Here is a 16,817-nt window from a genome sequence, read left to right as displayed (position 1 = left end):
ACAGGCTGGAGATGCAAAAAAAAAAAACGAATCCCCAAATTCGCAAGGAACACTTTTTGGCAAAGGATTGGTTGGAAAACAAATATATATAATAATATATTAGATATAATAATATATATTGCTGCTAATCTACAATATGTTCACTCACCAGTTGTCTGCTGTAATTTCTTTGTTTGTCTTTAGAGGGTAGGATAAAAGTAATGCAGAAAATATTTTTTCTATTATTTGGCTTTTTTTAATTATCCACAACAAAAAAAGTTTGGCCGCTCAGGAAATAAAAGTCACTTCTGCAATAAATGACATGTTGCCTTCCTCAGTATTTGACACAATGAATTGAGTGATAACAAGGTATTACAGATTAAATAATTTCTATTTAGTGACAGTTGCATAGCAGGTAAAACCATTCTCCATCTTTGGTACAGGCTAAGCCAGGTAGATTTTGTTTTATAGAGAACATGGGGCATGTTTTGTGTCCAAAGTCTATGATGCTATTCAAATGTTCTGCATTATAAGTCATACTAATGTGGAGCATCAAACGAGTATAAAACAATTTTTTTCACCCTTATGCAAATGTTATTAAGAACAGACAAATTACACCACTACAGTGTGTGTATACTATTATAACTGGAAACACATTTAGTCTCTGTGTCATGGATTTTCTGTTACCTCAGCCTTGGCAGCCCAGAGTACTAAAGGTTTTACTAGTTGAATCAGGGCTTTTAGCCTTTTCCCTAATGCTCATCAACACTGGTCTGTACTATTCAATGTTGAATCTTTTATGCATCTGTTTCCAACGGGACTTTTTATTAACAGTAGTTCTAAACCTGGATTTTAAACTCTTAGTATGTTCCTCATTTATTTGATGTGTTTTTAAACATACTGTAGGCTGTATGCTGTGTCTATTAGGACAGCTCTCAGTACATAATGTGTTTAGATGACAATACAAGAACATCATCGTAAGATGGAAACAATAACTCTTACTCTTCAAATGCAATGATGCATGTAACTGAAAATAGTACAGAACTTCAGTGTCCATTTTCTGTTGATTGTTGTTGTATGTTCTTATCAGTGAGAATCCAAAACTTTAGCACATGACTTGTGCCACACTGGCAGGCCCAGTTGCTTCCATGCAGATCTGAGTGATCCCACTAATTTGTGGGGGGCTGTTGTAGAAGTCGCGATTGCATAGCTCATCATCAGCTGCCCTCTTTCTGCTTTAGTCTCTGTGTCACTACATAAGACTGGCCATATAATAACTCATTGTCTAGACTGACTCGTCCAGACTGTGGATTCTGGCCTGTACAGCATTTGAGCCACAGGTGTAGAAGGCTTTTTTTTTTTTTTAGATGTCTCCAGCTCGCTCCATTGTCTTGCCACTCAGTCCAACTGGTCAGTGCCTGGGTGGTCAGTGATGGTCGGTCAGACTGCAGTACTAAATGGTCAGGATCTGACTTTTGAGGACTGTCCTTAAGATGTCGTGCAGTGCTGTCCATTATCTCAGTGAAAGTCAAGTTTGCAAAAGCCAGCATCTAACAGTCTGTATGTAGACATTGTATTTAGCCAACAAACAAATCGATCAAACCAAACATACCTTAGTTCACAAGCTGAGAAATATGAAGGTTAATGAGCAAGCAAACAAACGTAGACTGAAAGATTAGTCAAAGATGCCACAAAATCCTAGCTAAATATTGATAGAAGAATTCAGTCTTTCAACAATTTTAACCTCTGTTTGCTTTTTTGACATAGCACTTGGTCTAATCAGCAACACAAACATGCTGTAACTGAAGGTAACACAGCCAGCATCTTAAATTATCAGCTAAAGTGTAAGCCTGTTTTACAGAAGGATGAGGCTTCCTGTGAAAACCTTCTTATTTGGCCCTCAGTCTCAGTCAGTGTCAGACTGTAAATTAATATGCATTAAAGATAAGCGCTCAGGTGTGGAAGAAGAGACCCGGCATTTTGCGGAGAGCGGCGTTGAGAAAGTGGGCTATGAGTGATGAGGGCTATGACCGATCCTGACACTTTGAGTCAGCCTTTATTCAGTGTGCACCTTCTGTCATCATGCACCCGCCACTTCTTTCATCTCTGTCACGCACAGAATGCCATAACTCCGTTAGCAGCACCCACAACAAATACAGACCAGTCCTCCTTCAAAACACACACATGTTCTGTACTGTGAGTACCTTTCAATACAATTGCCTACCATCTGGGGCGCACTATTGTGTGGAATTTTAATGGATATTTATAGCATTGTGATTTATACTCTTGAGTTATGTTCTAAATTCCCATTCAGGAGGTCCTCTAATAGGTTGTTCCTGGCCAAACTCTAGACCTCTGAGAAAATGTCTCCATAAGTCATCTTTGCATCCATTTATTTCAACTTCTTAATAGCACCAACAGGTTTTTTTTTTCTCCCCCAAATGCTTTCTTTTACTATCATCTGAGAGAATTTGCAGGATACAAGACTGAATGATGAAGGTGACACTTGGCTTAAGAATGAATCCTTTCCAATGAGAAAAACAGACCCGCTCTATCCTTGGTCACCACCAGGTGTGTGTGTGTGTGTGTGTGTGTGTGTGTGTGTGTGTGTGGGACTAAGGATAGAGGGCGTCGTATGTTGTACAGATTGTAAAGCCCCTTGAGAGAAATTTGTGATTTATATAAATAAAATTGACTTGACACATGTACACAAACATGCACATCTGGAGAAAGAATAGTCACCCGTCACAGACACACAGTACAGTACTACACAGCACAGTGTTTCTAGATACCCCTCAAGAGCCCCTGTGGAGCTCAGAGAGACATTTTGGTCACCAGGACACCTAAAGGACAAACAGTGGCCAGGTGCCAGGGAGACAGCAAGGCGCCTAATTCATCACTATCCCTTGCTGAGCGACAGACTGGAATGACACTCACACATAGTGTGCCGTACCCATGCCTTCTCTCTTCCTCTGTCTCTCCAGCTTTCTCTCATTACATGGAATAGCTTGGAAAAGGCTAACATGGCAATATCATAATTAGCGGGGCACATTAATATCGGAGCCATGGAGGGTGTCATTAAAAATCCTTTGCTGCAAGTCACCTCTGTCTTTCCAGACTCCCACATGCGAAAACTATCTGTTTTTTGACATGCTTTCTCTGTCTCTCCTGTCCTCCTCTTGCAGGGAGATGAATATGCAGCATGACTGACTTGGGCCCATCAGTCAATGCTTGAGGGGTGATCAAAGCCGCAGGACAGTACCTGTGCCATCTGTAACATGATTTAGCCATAAGAGAGAGAGGATCCAGACATGTCTTTTTCTTCACCATGTCTGTCAGTGCGCTGATAAATAAGAACCGCAGAGATGGGGGCGTTAAGAAAGAGGGCTTGAAATGTGTCCTCTCTGTGCAATTGTCTTATCCTGTTATTCCTTTTGCGAATGGACAGTAAAAAGATGAGGGCAGAGCAAAAGAGAGAGAGAGTGCAGGACAGGTTGTGTGATGATGTGTGGATGTGCCTGAGAGCTGGATCTCCCTCAGTCACAGAGCAACTGTGAAGTGAAGTGGATGAATCTCCCTCTTGCTCTCTGGCTGCCTGCTCAACACTCATCATCAAATGATGTAGCTCTCAATCATCTGACCTTACATGACTCTCCAATTTGTTGATATCTACCAAGCTTACTGCAGTGAATTCCCCTCTTATCCTCTTGTTCTTATATCTCCTTCCCCTCCATCTTGTCCAATGAATCACAGTGTGTGTGTGTGTGTGTGTGTGTGTGTGTGTGTATATATATATATATATATATATATATATAATATGATTTTTTTTTTTTCAATTTCCAATTTTGAAGTGTACCATCAGGCCGCCCATGTATCCATCCAGCAGTGGCTCCAGTATTAATGTCCCTGCCAAGACACGCTTCCTCAAGCTATATCTCATTTCAGCCCTTATCAACTGCAAACCTAAATAATGCTGGGATCTTGAGAATCTTGAGAGAGACAAAACAAATAGCAGAAAGTGGATGTTTCATGTGCATCTGCAATTTGTCATGCAGAAGTTGTCCCTTTATACACACAAACATGCAGCAACAAATAACAATGCCATTTCCCATGTGTCTTGCTATGCAATCTGACTCCAGAGTCTCTCATTTAGTGTAGCCTGCTGGTGCTTTGTGAATGTATATAATCCAGTCGTCCATTTGTAGGAAAAGATTTACTGACCCATGGTAGTCCCTGTGGAGCATTCAGTGGATGTGACTGTGTCTTTGTTTGTTTTGAGAGGGCAGACTTAAGATGTCTGACCAGACCAGTTAAAACCCTCTGGAGTTGGCTTTGGTGCAAAGTGCAACCTATTACATGTCAAAGGTCACATATACTTTTCCTCTTTGTAGACTGCCAATACACTCTTCTCTTTTTTTCTTTGTTTCACCACCACTTGCCGTCAATTTTCTCTCTTTCTTAAGTCTCTCTCTTTGAGTCTATTTCTCACTTTACTTCTTTCTGTTTGGTGCTGTTTTTACCTCAGTTTTCACACTTTTCTCACTCTCTCTCTTAAATTCCCTCCCTCTTAAATCCTTCACTCTTGTCTGCATGCACTTCATCTTCCCTCTCACATTCTCCCGTGTCTGCTGACACAGTGCCAAGCGGATGCCTGACACCTGGGGTTGGCAACGTTCTCTTTCCTGCCTAGCATGGCCTGGGGATTGAAAGGGGAGAGGGAAGGGGAAGGCGAGGGCGAGCCTCGTGCCCCTGCCTCAGCTGGAAAGGACCAGTGGGGATTTGTTGAGATCTAAACACCTGCAGGGGGCTTAAAAACATTGCCAAGATGTTCACATACACACAGATATTCACAAACATGGGAGCCGGCATGGTCACACATTGCCACACATTGGAATTCCTCTGTGTCTGTAGGCATGTGCGGGACACACAAACAAATGCACACACAGAAAGGATATCCACGATAGGAAAACATATACATTCTGTGTATCTCGACTGCCTATCAACGCCTGCTATCAGTGGAGAGATTTTGAAGGTCGTTAACCCTTTTCTGCAGTGCTCCCTGGTGTGTGGACGCCGGCATCTACAATTAGTTTACATGTGAAACAAGTTGCTTGTTGACCAAAACTAAGGTTTATATCATACAAATGTGGGTCTCAAAATTATTAGCAATTTATAAGCTACAGTTATGTGAAATTAGAATTTCTAAGTACTACTGTTGTTTTGTAATTAAAGTATCTTCCAACTCCCCTTCTATTTTTATTACAACTGAGTGCACAAAGTGTAATGGCAAATCGATCGAAATGAGCTTTCAATTTCGACCTTCGAAATCAAAAGCAGGATCGGTGATTCTCCCAGTATTTTTTTTCTCTCCACCCTGGCCTGCTTGCGCTCGTGCGGCGTGCATCCGAAAGAAAAAAAAATATTTCAAAGACAACACACCGTAGCTTGCCGGGAGCCTGCAGCTGCACTTTTCGAGACACCATGGCCACTGCTGGAGTCAGAGATGACGGAGAAACAACAGAACTGTAAAATCCTTCTGCTTCCCTGAAGTCAGCGGTGTGGCAGAAATTCTAATCCTGGCGGCTTTTTTCAGGTCAGGAAACTCAAGCTGTTGTTGTAAAGTACCCTTCTGCCATCTAGTGACTCTTCTTTTTGTTTTTGTGTTAACCAGTTTGTTCCCAATTGACTGGTGAAATAAGTTATTGTTAATACATTTTAAATAAATAATTTAAATTTGAAAAAGTTATATCACACTTGATACCATGTAGCCTATCTTTTTAAAGAAGAATTTGAAAAAGTAAATGACAGTTGTCAGGGCAAAAAAACAATGATCTGTTGATCTTTACAAATTAAGACTCTATAGTCTAACAATGGCATAGCCGTCAGTGCTGAAAAAAACGTTTAAATCAAAAATTTAATCGAATCGTGATCTTAAAATCAAATGTCAAATCGAATTGTGGATTTGGAGAATCGTGACACGCCTATCATAGCAACAAGAAAAAACAGTTCTCACGTAACCCAATTGAAAACTTTCCCCTTCAACTCCCATTAAAAACACTGCCTCCACTGTCTCTTTATTTACTTGAGCTTTTCTTATCTCGTCATCCAGATACAACATTGGATCCATAGTGCCCCTTCTTCTCCTCAATCTGCTTTGGTGCTTAGCCACCATACCTCTTTTCTCCAAGAAGTACATTAGCCATCATTAACCATCTGTTTCATCAATGTACAGATGTGATGTCAAGGCAATAGGTCTACAGTTTGTCGGTTTACTAGCATCTTTCCCAGGTTTCCTTATTGGAATAATTATCGCTTCCTTCCAGCTCACTGCGGATTCTTCCTTCTTTCCATACTTAAATTAAACAACTATTAACAACTTATTCAGTCCTCCATACATGTACAATGTAACATGATGTAACATATTTCATCTTTCCCTGGTGCAGTCTTACCTATTTTAGTCAGTGCCTTCTTAAATTTTTGCATGCTAAATGGGACATTTTGTTCATCCTCAATGCCATTTCTCCAATTAGCATTCTCAAATACCCAGTTCCCACCCCTTGTCTTCTGTAGTCAGTGATGTAGAAATATTCACTTTGCATAAGAGTGGATTATTTCCACTCCCTTTAGTTCCTTCTTGGTACACCTTACAATCACATATTGGTGCAATATTATTGGACACCATTGTAGGATGAAGCACAGATTCCTTTCCGGTACTAACATCTATGCTTTTTTTATTTCCATTTGTTTAAGAACACTAAATTATTTTCATCTAACAAATCTTCTATTACCTGTCCATTATTATCTGTTCTCTTACTCCCCCATAATGTGTGCATTCAAGTCCCCACACCATACAACATTATTTCTGTTCTGTCCTATTTCCTCAAGCTTGTTTAATGCTAATTCCTTTTACATGGGTTCTAATAATTTACGACTAATGACTTTTTCCTCTCACCCCACACTTACACTATCACATACTCTGTTCACTTCCTACACCTATAGCACTTTGTAGGGACACACCCGCCTCCTTCACCATCTTCCCTATCTTTCCTAAGTGCCACATGTCCATATAAAACAAAATCCAAGTTAGGCTTTAACCGGGACTCTTGAATACACACAATGTCTGGTTTCTCTCTTCTACTAACTATAAACTGTTTGTAATATTGCCCATTTGCAATCAGGCTTCTCGTATTCCACTGAAGAATTTAAATTATTAGTACTATCAACCCACACATGCTGATTCTTGGCTTGACTGTATGCTGAGTTTATCCCTTACTTCTTCCCATTTCAAACCTATGATAGCCAAGTGGTGCACTGCTGCTTTAACAATAATCTGGATCCTTTTACTTTTAGATTTAATATCAAATGTTGCATTTATCACCCTGGCTATAGGGGTATATATCACCAATTTCTTCTTCTCTATCGATGCATTTTTCTGCTCTTTTGCTGCTATTTGTTCTTTGTTACATTCTCCCCAGTTTATCAGTTTTTTTTTCTGTCCAGCCCTCTTAACTACCTCTGCCTAAGAAACCTTTTCTTCACTCTTGGTTGCACCCCCACCTCTTGTCTTACCACTTCACAGCCCCAATAAGCAACACTGTGATTACTGCCATGGTTACAACACTTTGGTCTCACTCCCTCTCCACACTTACCATATGCCTATACCTTTTAGCACTTTTAACTGAACTACTCCGCACCCTCAAGTTCTCCACTAATTCCCTCATATAAACACTGAGAAGTACTCCAGAAATCACCCCCTTGCAAACGCTGCGCCTCTGCTCCCCCACTCTTTCTACTTAGATTTTTCCAACACTAATCATTTTCTTTGACTTCTCCATCTGCACTTGAGTGTTACACCCTATTAGCACGTTTCCATCTCTAAAAACTCTCGCATATTTCACTTCTCCAACTTGCCCTCTAAAAATTTTGGATGGTCTTTCTTTACTCCCCCCTGTCCCTCAAATGTTATCACAACATTTAGCAATCCTGCCTTTGGGTCCTTCTCCTCACCCTCTCTTCCCTCACTCTCCGTTCCACCTGAGCTAGCTGCGTCCTTTTTCTTTCTCTTGCGGCTACTCGCCTTCATGGATCTTCTCCCTCTCACCACCTCTCTCCAGTCACTCTCCCTCCTCTTATCACTACAGTTTCACTCTTCCTCACTAAACTCCATGCTGTTGCTTCAATATCTGTGCCCCTCCCTGCCATCCTATCAGAGATTGTAAGGAACAGTGTAAGAACATGTTCCAGACCTATACAGGTCAGGTCATTCGATATCCCTACCCAATGTTTCCCACAATACCCAATCCTACAACTATTAAGTCCCAATGTCTGCAAATCCAAAGTCAAAGTCGTTTACTCAATCAGAAAATAAGTCAAAAACCTGTGCAGCAACGGTAACCACTCGTAAAAGTAGCCAATCACATTGTACCTAAATAACTTGCTGCAACATACCTTGACTTGATTGGCAACTTTTTCATCCAATATGGCTCATTCTATGCTTTACAACAATATATGGCATGCCTGATAGGTTGGTTTGATCACTACTCCGGATGTATGCGGACTCCAAACTTGTATTTAATTAATAAACAGATCATCTGTAGCGAGTGCTTATATTTTCTAGCTTTTTGTTCACCAAAAAACATGGCAATGTAAAGTTTGTCTTGGTCTGAAGCGGTAGCAGAGATTTTTAGGAGTGAATCTGATGGAGAAAGCGATTAAGGCTTTGAGCATTGACTCTTTTGAGGAGGGTACATTTGTGGAGGGCAAAGCTGTCCTCCTCGACATGTAAGTAATGAGGTTTCTAACACTTAGTTTCTTTCACAACCCCTCTGTTGTGTGTTTATAGTTGAGAGGTTTGGATGCATTTCGGATAGGTTTTTGGACACATACATATCCACCCCTCCATTTTCTGCACCAAATTGAAATCCCCTAATGTTGTGGTTGTATTTGTAAATATATTTGTCATTAACTCCAAGAGATTATCCATTTAAAAAAAATGCACACAGAAGGACGCCTAAGTACACTGCTTATTAATTGCCCTGTAAAATCGTATTACTTTTACATATTGACCTGAAACACTTATGTACAAGAAGTATGGGAACCAGGAAATGTAAAATTTAAAGAGTTTTATCATTAATGTTTTAATAGGTTCACTGTAAAACAAAACAATTTATGGAGATAAATAAATTATTATTATTATAATTTATGTTTAGGGGTGTATGGGTCTTTTTCAATTTAAGCATTTAACCATGGTTCTGTGATGTTTACATGAGAAGTTATTAAGCATTAAATAGAGAAACAGACCCAAAACAGAAACTGCAGGATGGGTTTAAATAAAGGCAGTTCTGGAGTTTATTTGGACCACAAGGATTTATCTGCACAATGACAGGACTACTCTCAGCAATGTGGGTACAAAAAATTATCAATGTGAGTTGTCTTCCCCTCTCACCACTTTGTCCATGGCCTGTAGTGCAGCTGCGAAACTGTTTGAAAGGTCTTTTTTATAGCTACTCTGTGCATAATCCCCTCTCAAGATGTATAGAGCTATAAGAGAAACTGTTGGATTGCTTTAGTCTGCTATATCTGTGTTTGACAGTCTGTAGTGGGGTTTTGTTCTCTGCACTACAGAGGGATGGGAGGAGTGTATGACAGCCATTTGTGCTAATTATGTTTTCCAAGCACATATTTCATCTCCTGCTCACTGTTCCCTGTCCGCACTTAACATACTCCCCTCCTCCCTGTTCATTCGGCCCCCCGCTTTAATTCTCTAAGACTCGACCACCAGCTTCTCTATTACCTTAATTTAAAACTCAGGGAGAGAAATGAAATAATAGAGGTTTTATCAGCTATAAATCCAGTGTGGCTTTACTTGGAGCAGAAAGACTCTCTGGAAATTAGCATGACGGATATGAGCAACTAATCCCACATCTCGTGTCTGACTGATGTGTTTCTTGTCATTCATCCAGAATCAGTTCATCTATTTTCCACTTACTCTGTTGCCCTGTCAGGGAAGGTAGGGAACAGGGGTTGAGGCCTTGCATGTCAAGCAGAGGAGGAACAAACACATGAAAACAGTTTATGCATTTAAGGGAAAAAAATCAGTAAGTGAATAGACTCATTCAAAGGTATAAAATGTCCTATCTGAGGCAAATTAAATCAATCATACCTCAAATGTCTCAGATTATTTGGAATCTCGGGCAGTCTTTGATGTCCTGAGCTGGGCCGAACAGAAGACTGTGAACTTTGCCAACTGGTGATGATATGCCTTTGTTAATGATGAGATGGATTTTGTTAGGTCATGGGTGATGACAGCTCACCCCAGTAGCATTGGAGCACTTGCTCATTCCCCAACCCTGTATGTGCAGTGATGTCTCGTGAGTGTGTTTCCAAAAATGTGTGTGTGTCTGGATTGATGGGTGCACAGCTGCACCTCTCCCTGGCATGAGTGTATCCTAACAGATGCTGTAGCATGTCTGTGTGCATTTGGGGGAGACAGAAGAATTCTGGCAAAGTGGACACTGCAGATGCCTCTTATTGCACATTGGATCCGGAAGGAAATTCCTCTAGGACAAGGGCAGAGGATCAACAGCTAGAGCCTGCTGGGCCAATTTGGCATGGCTTCTATGGTGAACACAGGCAAACCGTGTCCACACGGGCAACCTAGGCACGTAGACATACACACACACACACAAACACACACAAACAAACACACACACACACACATATATACCAGGGACATCAGACCTGGATCCGCTGGATGACCGCTGTTTATCTACTGGCTGAGGTGATAATCTGCTCTCGTAACTCCCCTGAGACTCTAAACCTTCTCTTGTGCATTAGAGTCACTGTTGGCCAGGGCCACAGGGGACAGTGGTATGGTGGGGTTGCAAAGTGGAAAACTGAGGGATTAGTTGTTGAAGCAGGGCCTCAGGGGGAAGCTTGAGTACCTTGGGATTTGTCCCACGTTTAGGAGATCTGCAGCCCTCAATCTCTAGATGCAGTTGGGTGTGAGGATCAATAGGACCTGCATTCCAAGGAATCTTCTTGGCATTTGTCTTATATAAATTACAAAAGTGTTTTGTCCTACCTTAGGCCTTCATCAGTGCAAGTAAACTAGAGTAGTCCAAATGTTCATCTTTTTGCACAGATTAGGTTAGGCCTTAACTGCAGGGAAACCTGGAGCTGACAACCAGTGATGTAATTGCTGGATAGGACCACAGGCTGGGGAGTGTATGCTGGGTCTATCATAGGACTGGATGTTTGTTGCTTCACAGTTGGCATCAAATATGTGGGGGGGAAAGCAAAGTATTAGCTGTGCCAGCTAACATTGCGTAGGATGAATTGGCATTTGATACTGAAAACCTGGCAGTAGGATGGCGGTAAAGAGGGTTTGGAACATCATCTGTAGCTGTAGAGAAGCTAACTTGGATGAATGGTTACATTTAGTGCCGTGGGAGCACAGGTTTGGGTTGTTAATTGATGAATCATGATGTATGTGGAATGAGCATATGGCATATATATCTGGCATGTGTTCCACACAAATAACTCCCAAGAATGGGATTCATGAATTTGGACATCACCTCAGTATGTATAACAGTATATTGCCATTGATATAATGACTTTTTCTGTTTCACTTGTCATAACTCTGTATCTTTTTTTATGCTTCATTGTGGTGGTTATTTTGCATTTCGTTTGCATTCTGCATCCTTCCTCGGAGTCCATCTGTTTATTTACCTCCCACACATAAACTCATCTCAGACACTGAAACCATGGAGAATTAAGAAAAGAGAGGATGGAAACTGCCTAAAAACAAAAATATTTCTCTTACAAGATGTCATTATTGTAAACAATTACCTCACTGTTTTCAGAGTTTACAGCACAAGACACCGACCCTGAGATATGCAGGGGCTAAACTTGTATGGTGTACCTAATATTTTGCTCCTCCCTTAAAGGTGGAGACACATAACAAAACCGTAAACTCCAAGATTAACATCCTCGCTGATGTTGTCTCAACACAAATATACAATTATAAGCTTCAGAAGGCAGTGTTGTTGCAGGGCAATTGAATTGTATTGCACTGCCTGCACAACTTAAGTGTCAAAAAAAGGGAGAATGGAAAGCATTTAGCACTTAAGCAGCTCTTTCCGTCTTGATGACAAAGCAGAACCTTGCTGCAGGGTGTACAGGCCAGTTTTAATGTTTGGAGATTTGTTTTCCTTTCTTTGCCCATTGAGAGGCTAATCGTCGATAATCACAACAAGCCTGCCTGAGGGCCTTCATACAGTATGTCCCTCTTCTTCTAACGTTGTTCACTCTGTGACACACGTTTCGCATTGAGATAGCCATCTGTTCCACAGGCGCTACGTATTCTGCTGGAAACCTAAACTTAAAGACAGTTTTGAAGGGCAAGTGTTCTCTTATAAACACAAGTTTATTGTTTTCTTGCAAGGAGAACTGTTACAGATAAAGCTGTGAAATGTTTTTAACCAATTTGTCAATCCAGTTAACCATAAAAGTCTCTGTTCAATTAAGTTTTATTGCCTGTCCTTGTTTGTGTCTTGTCCTTTTTTGTGGGAGTCATGCTAGACAAGGAGTTTTTAATTGCCGCGTTTTAATTTTAATCTGGCTCCTATGGCCCCATCCATCTCCAATGCCACACACACACACACAGACACACACACCTCAAATACAGTAAAAGACCAACCTAATTAATATTACTCTGACCAGCTATATTATGAACATTTGGTGGTGGCCCATACTTTATATCAGCTCAATTGGAGGCCTATTCCATAGTCATTTCTTTGAAGCTTGAGTATTAAAGTAGCGGAGCCGTTGTGGTGATTTGCCCACTCGTGGCATTGTGTGTTCAACTGTGAGGCTTTCACAGATAAATGATGCTGTGTGAGTTGACAGTCAGGCTGATGAGATGGAGCAGAACTCTTCCTTTCTAGCACACAGTGAACCACAGCTGACCCCTGAACCTTTTCTCACAGCGACTGCATATGTGTGTGGTATGCGTGTGTGTGTCCCTTTGCAGTGATGAGGCAACATCACAATACACAAGGAATGAAAGTGTAGAGGCAGTTACTGTCATCTAAATTGTCTATTAAAGAAGAGCTGATAAATTGTGACTCAAGGTAAAATAATGAACTGTTGAAAGCGATGATTGCTTCTTTTGTTTGTGAAAACAGAGAATGGAAATTTGAACATGTACCAGCAAGCTAAATGGAAACAAGCCCATTATTACAATCACCTTGACAGCCCAAGCTCTAGTTCCTCTCTGTTCTATTTCTAATTGAAGATGTGCTCTGTACTGTATCTATGCTGACAGCTTTTCTCACTCTCTGTGTAGAAAGTAATTGCATGGTTAAAGCTGTCCATTGGATTCTGTCCTGCCTCTTATAATTCAGCTTCTGCAGGAACCTCCAGGCGTATGTCTCATCACTCAGCGATGCCACACTGTTTGGCTCACTGCCAGAGCCTACAGTAGTGCCCCTGCAGCCCCCCAACTTAACTTCCACTCACATCAGACTGCAATCAGAGCTTGGCCGAGCCACCCACTGTCTTGAATTACACAGCAATTCACTCTGATAAGTACCTGCGCCTTAGTCATGCAGATTTCTGAAGGAAGCCGTGTGCTTTCCATACAGGGCTGGAAGTACAGTAAAGAAAAGTATAGCCAAAGCTAAACTGTCAAACTTCAGCCCAAGATCCCCCTGTTTTCCATTTTTCATTTTCACTTCCCTGTGGTGCCAGAAGAACAGTGTGTGTGTGTTGCAATGCCGCGCATGTTCACTCAAGCATCCACGCTGGTTGTACGCTCCATGGAAGGGGATCTGTTTTGGCTCCTTTCCAGAATTCCTGGGTGGAGGCGTCATGCCCCTCATGCCCCATCCTACTGTGAGCGATGGCGTGAAGAGGCAAAACTGGGTGAGACCGAGGCACGATGACAATGTAAAGAGACGAGGGACTGAGAGTCCGATCTTACCAATGCAGCTGTTGAGGATTTGGAAATTGAAGTTTTCTCCCCTTCAGTGCTGTAGAGCAGGATTAAGCCACGACAGCACTTACAGTGGAGAGACTTTGGCCTGAGAAACCTTGTCGTGGACAAAAGAGAGGGTACAGGGAGGGAACGATGGTGGAAAAAGACTGATCTGAACAGACAGATATGGAGGGACAGCTGTTGGGTGCAAACGTCCTATGGAGGAAAATAGAGAAGGGAGGGAGGGAGATAGAAAGAAGGGGAAGGAGGAGAAAGGTATACAGAGTCATTTATATAGATGGTGGTCTTTTGGATTACCCTTAGGGGCTGTGTTAACACAGCAGAGTCAGCAGTATGGCAACTGCTGTACACAGTAGATCACTTACACCCACTTTCACACACGGATACGCACATGCAGGGCTGTGAGGCAATGGTGAGATGTGTATTTGAACCTCAAGGTGTAGCCAAGGAACAATGAATAGCCTGTCAGCTCCATAAACAAAGGAGTGATACCTTCATTTTACCCGGATGTGCTCCGTTCCACGTCCTGTCATTTTAATTTCGCTGTCCCTTACCCAAACTGCACATGGAACAGAGATTAAGCATGGTAGTATCTCAATTTATGCGTTGGTGCAAGAAAAGCAGATTGAGTGTGGAATGGAGGGAACGCTTTCTGCCACATGTTGTTCATAATCCTTACAGGGTGTTAAACCTAGGATGGCATGAATCATGGAGGCACAGTAAAGCTCACAAAAAAGCCAAAACAGCCTGCTTCACACTAATTTCAGTAAATGGACTTTTGGCATCCCTTCCGAAAGAATTACTGAAATCAATCCAATCAGGAGAGTCTGCAGCATAGCCTCCAGTGGTATTGTCAGCCAATTGTTGTCCATTTTTATGACTGTATGATCTCTTTTAATGAATACCTTTTTATACTAACATTTCATCTTGAACGTTATTGTTATTCAGAGCCATTGTACACAATAACTTTTACCTCTAGGCTTGTCTGGCAGCACTGGACACTTGTTCTCCTCAGTAAGAGGAAAGCCAGCCATTGTCAGCTGACTTGCCGATGTGTGCCAGCACTGGCCCACACCGCCTTATTCACAGCTGTGTGAGCTCAGTATACGCCACAGCTGCGGGGCTCTGCTCTCTCCCATGAGATAAATGATACCCCATTACCACACACAGCACAGCAGCAGCTTTTCAACGCCTTCCCCCCTGCTTTCTTATTAAAACAAGATTATTTGTTTTCGCAGTCTTCATTGCAAGGTCACATATTGTATTTCCAGTCTGTTAAAAAAATGACACTTTGAGAGCCTAAAGTGTTCCCCTAAGTTTAAAACTCAATTTCTTTAGATTCCTGATTTGTCTTAGCCTTGAGAACAGAGGACTGTGTGTGTCAGAATGCCAAGGTCAGCTTTTTTCTCTTGTCGGATCTTGAGGAATTTTGTGTTTGAATGCTAACATGCAAACACCCATAAAGCTGTGAGAAGACTCTCTGTGTCCACAGTGCAAAACAGAATGTCATGTATGTCTCTCAAGATAAGTAGCTGTCATCATGGCTGCTGCATGACCTCACAGAGGCACACATCTGAGCACAGTCACTTGTACACAAATGCTCCACATGCTCTATATAGACACAAACAGGGTAAAGGGCCACAGATGGTAAATATAGCTCATAGGGAGATAGTGATAACATCTCAAGCCAAATTACAGTCTGTTTATAGTTATAGGAACATTATTTACTTCGCTGTACGATGCCTGATGACCAGAAACCAACATCTATCTCCTGAGCGTGACTTACTGTGGAAATGTTGTTTCAGCGTTTTGTTAAATGAATGCTGACAGCCATCTTGTTTTTTCCATGGCCACTGTTTAGAGTTGGATGTCCAGTTGGCTGTCCGCAGACCCCCAGGGAACAGGAAGGAGGCAAGCTCGTAATGATGTAACATAATTATATTTGTCTTGTTACACAGTGTGTTGATGGTGCCCTAATTAATTCTGCCTGCTAATGGGAGGAACAAACTGTCTTATTTTTGCCTGCTGTGTCACACTTTGGTTTTTCTGTACAGCGGTTGGCACGTTCTCGCTCTATTGATCACTCCCATTTTTTTCTCTCTTCCTCTTGTTATCTCTCTGTTTCCTTATGATCTATCAGTCCTCACCTTCTGCCACACTCACACACAAGCATTATGCTCATTCTCCTCACACTGCTTCCCTTCTTTCTGTTCCTCTCTCCTGTTGTGCCTGCCCACCCAGCCACACAGTGCTTTCACTCTTGTCTGACCTTAGGTCTTTTGACGTTGTATCTTTTGATAAAATCGAAAACCCTAAAGTCAATTCATTCTGTCTTGTCCTCGCCTTTAATCCTTTATACGATAAATGTATTTATATTGAAAAGAGGTCTTGAAAAGATAGGAGGGGGAAGACAATTCTGACTAACATGGTAACGTTCACACCTGAGTGGTAGGATACAGTGTGTGCACTCATCGCTCCCTATTAATCAAGCTCAGAAGACTTCGACATTGTGCTTGAATGGACATTGACTTTGCAGTGTCCCCCAGCCAAAACCTCCTGCGTATGCATGAACATTTCAGCTCTCAGATCTCAGAAAGATACACCTTCAATAGATTGTGCTGGAAATTGAAGACATATCAAACTAAGATCACTATCCTTGTAGAGAACATGACATTGCCATACAGAAATAGCCCTTTTGGCACTGGCAATGCCCATTGTCCTTCGGTGAGCTCATGCAACAGCTTCTACAACACATAGAGGGAAACTTTAGCCACCATTCCTCACAATATAATGGAAATGAAAGCAGCGTCTGTGCCCTCGTAAGTCATCCTGTGGGGAG

The 16,817-nt window shown here is 41.7% G+C and overlaps 1 protein-coding gene across 6 annotated transcripts in view; it reads left to right on the top strand.

The window, feature by feature from the left end:
* The window catches only part of tspan9a (tetraspanin 9a), a 164,706-nt gene that overhangs the window by 30,297 nt on the left and 117,592 nt on the right, over window positions 1-16,817 (top strand). For 2 of the 6 annotated variants that reach the window (XM_044193364.1, XM_044193363.1), the window contains one exon: window positions 15,840-15,905. The exons of the other annotated variants lie outside the window; for them this stretch is intronic. In XM_044193364.1, the coding sequence (XP_044049299.1) occupies window positions 15,846-15,905 (60 nt within the window). In that variant the 5' untranslated portion in view covers window positions 15,840-15,845. The remainder of the gene's footprint in view (window positions 1-15,839; window positions 15,906-16,817) is intronic. 6 annotated transcript variants of the gene reach the window in all.

Source organism: Siniperca chuatsi, linkage group LG4 (assembly GCF_020085105.1).
Source record: "Siniperca chuatsi isolate FFG_IHB_CAS linkage group LG4, ASM2008510v1, whole genome shotgun sequence".
Classification (NCBI taxonomy): Eukaryota; Metazoa; Chordata; class Actinopteri; order Centrarchiformes; family Sinipercidae; genus Siniperca; species Siniperca chuatsi.
The sequence above is the reverse complement of the archived record's forward strand: the minus strand, read 5'-3'. Positions and strand labels throughout refer to the sequence as shown.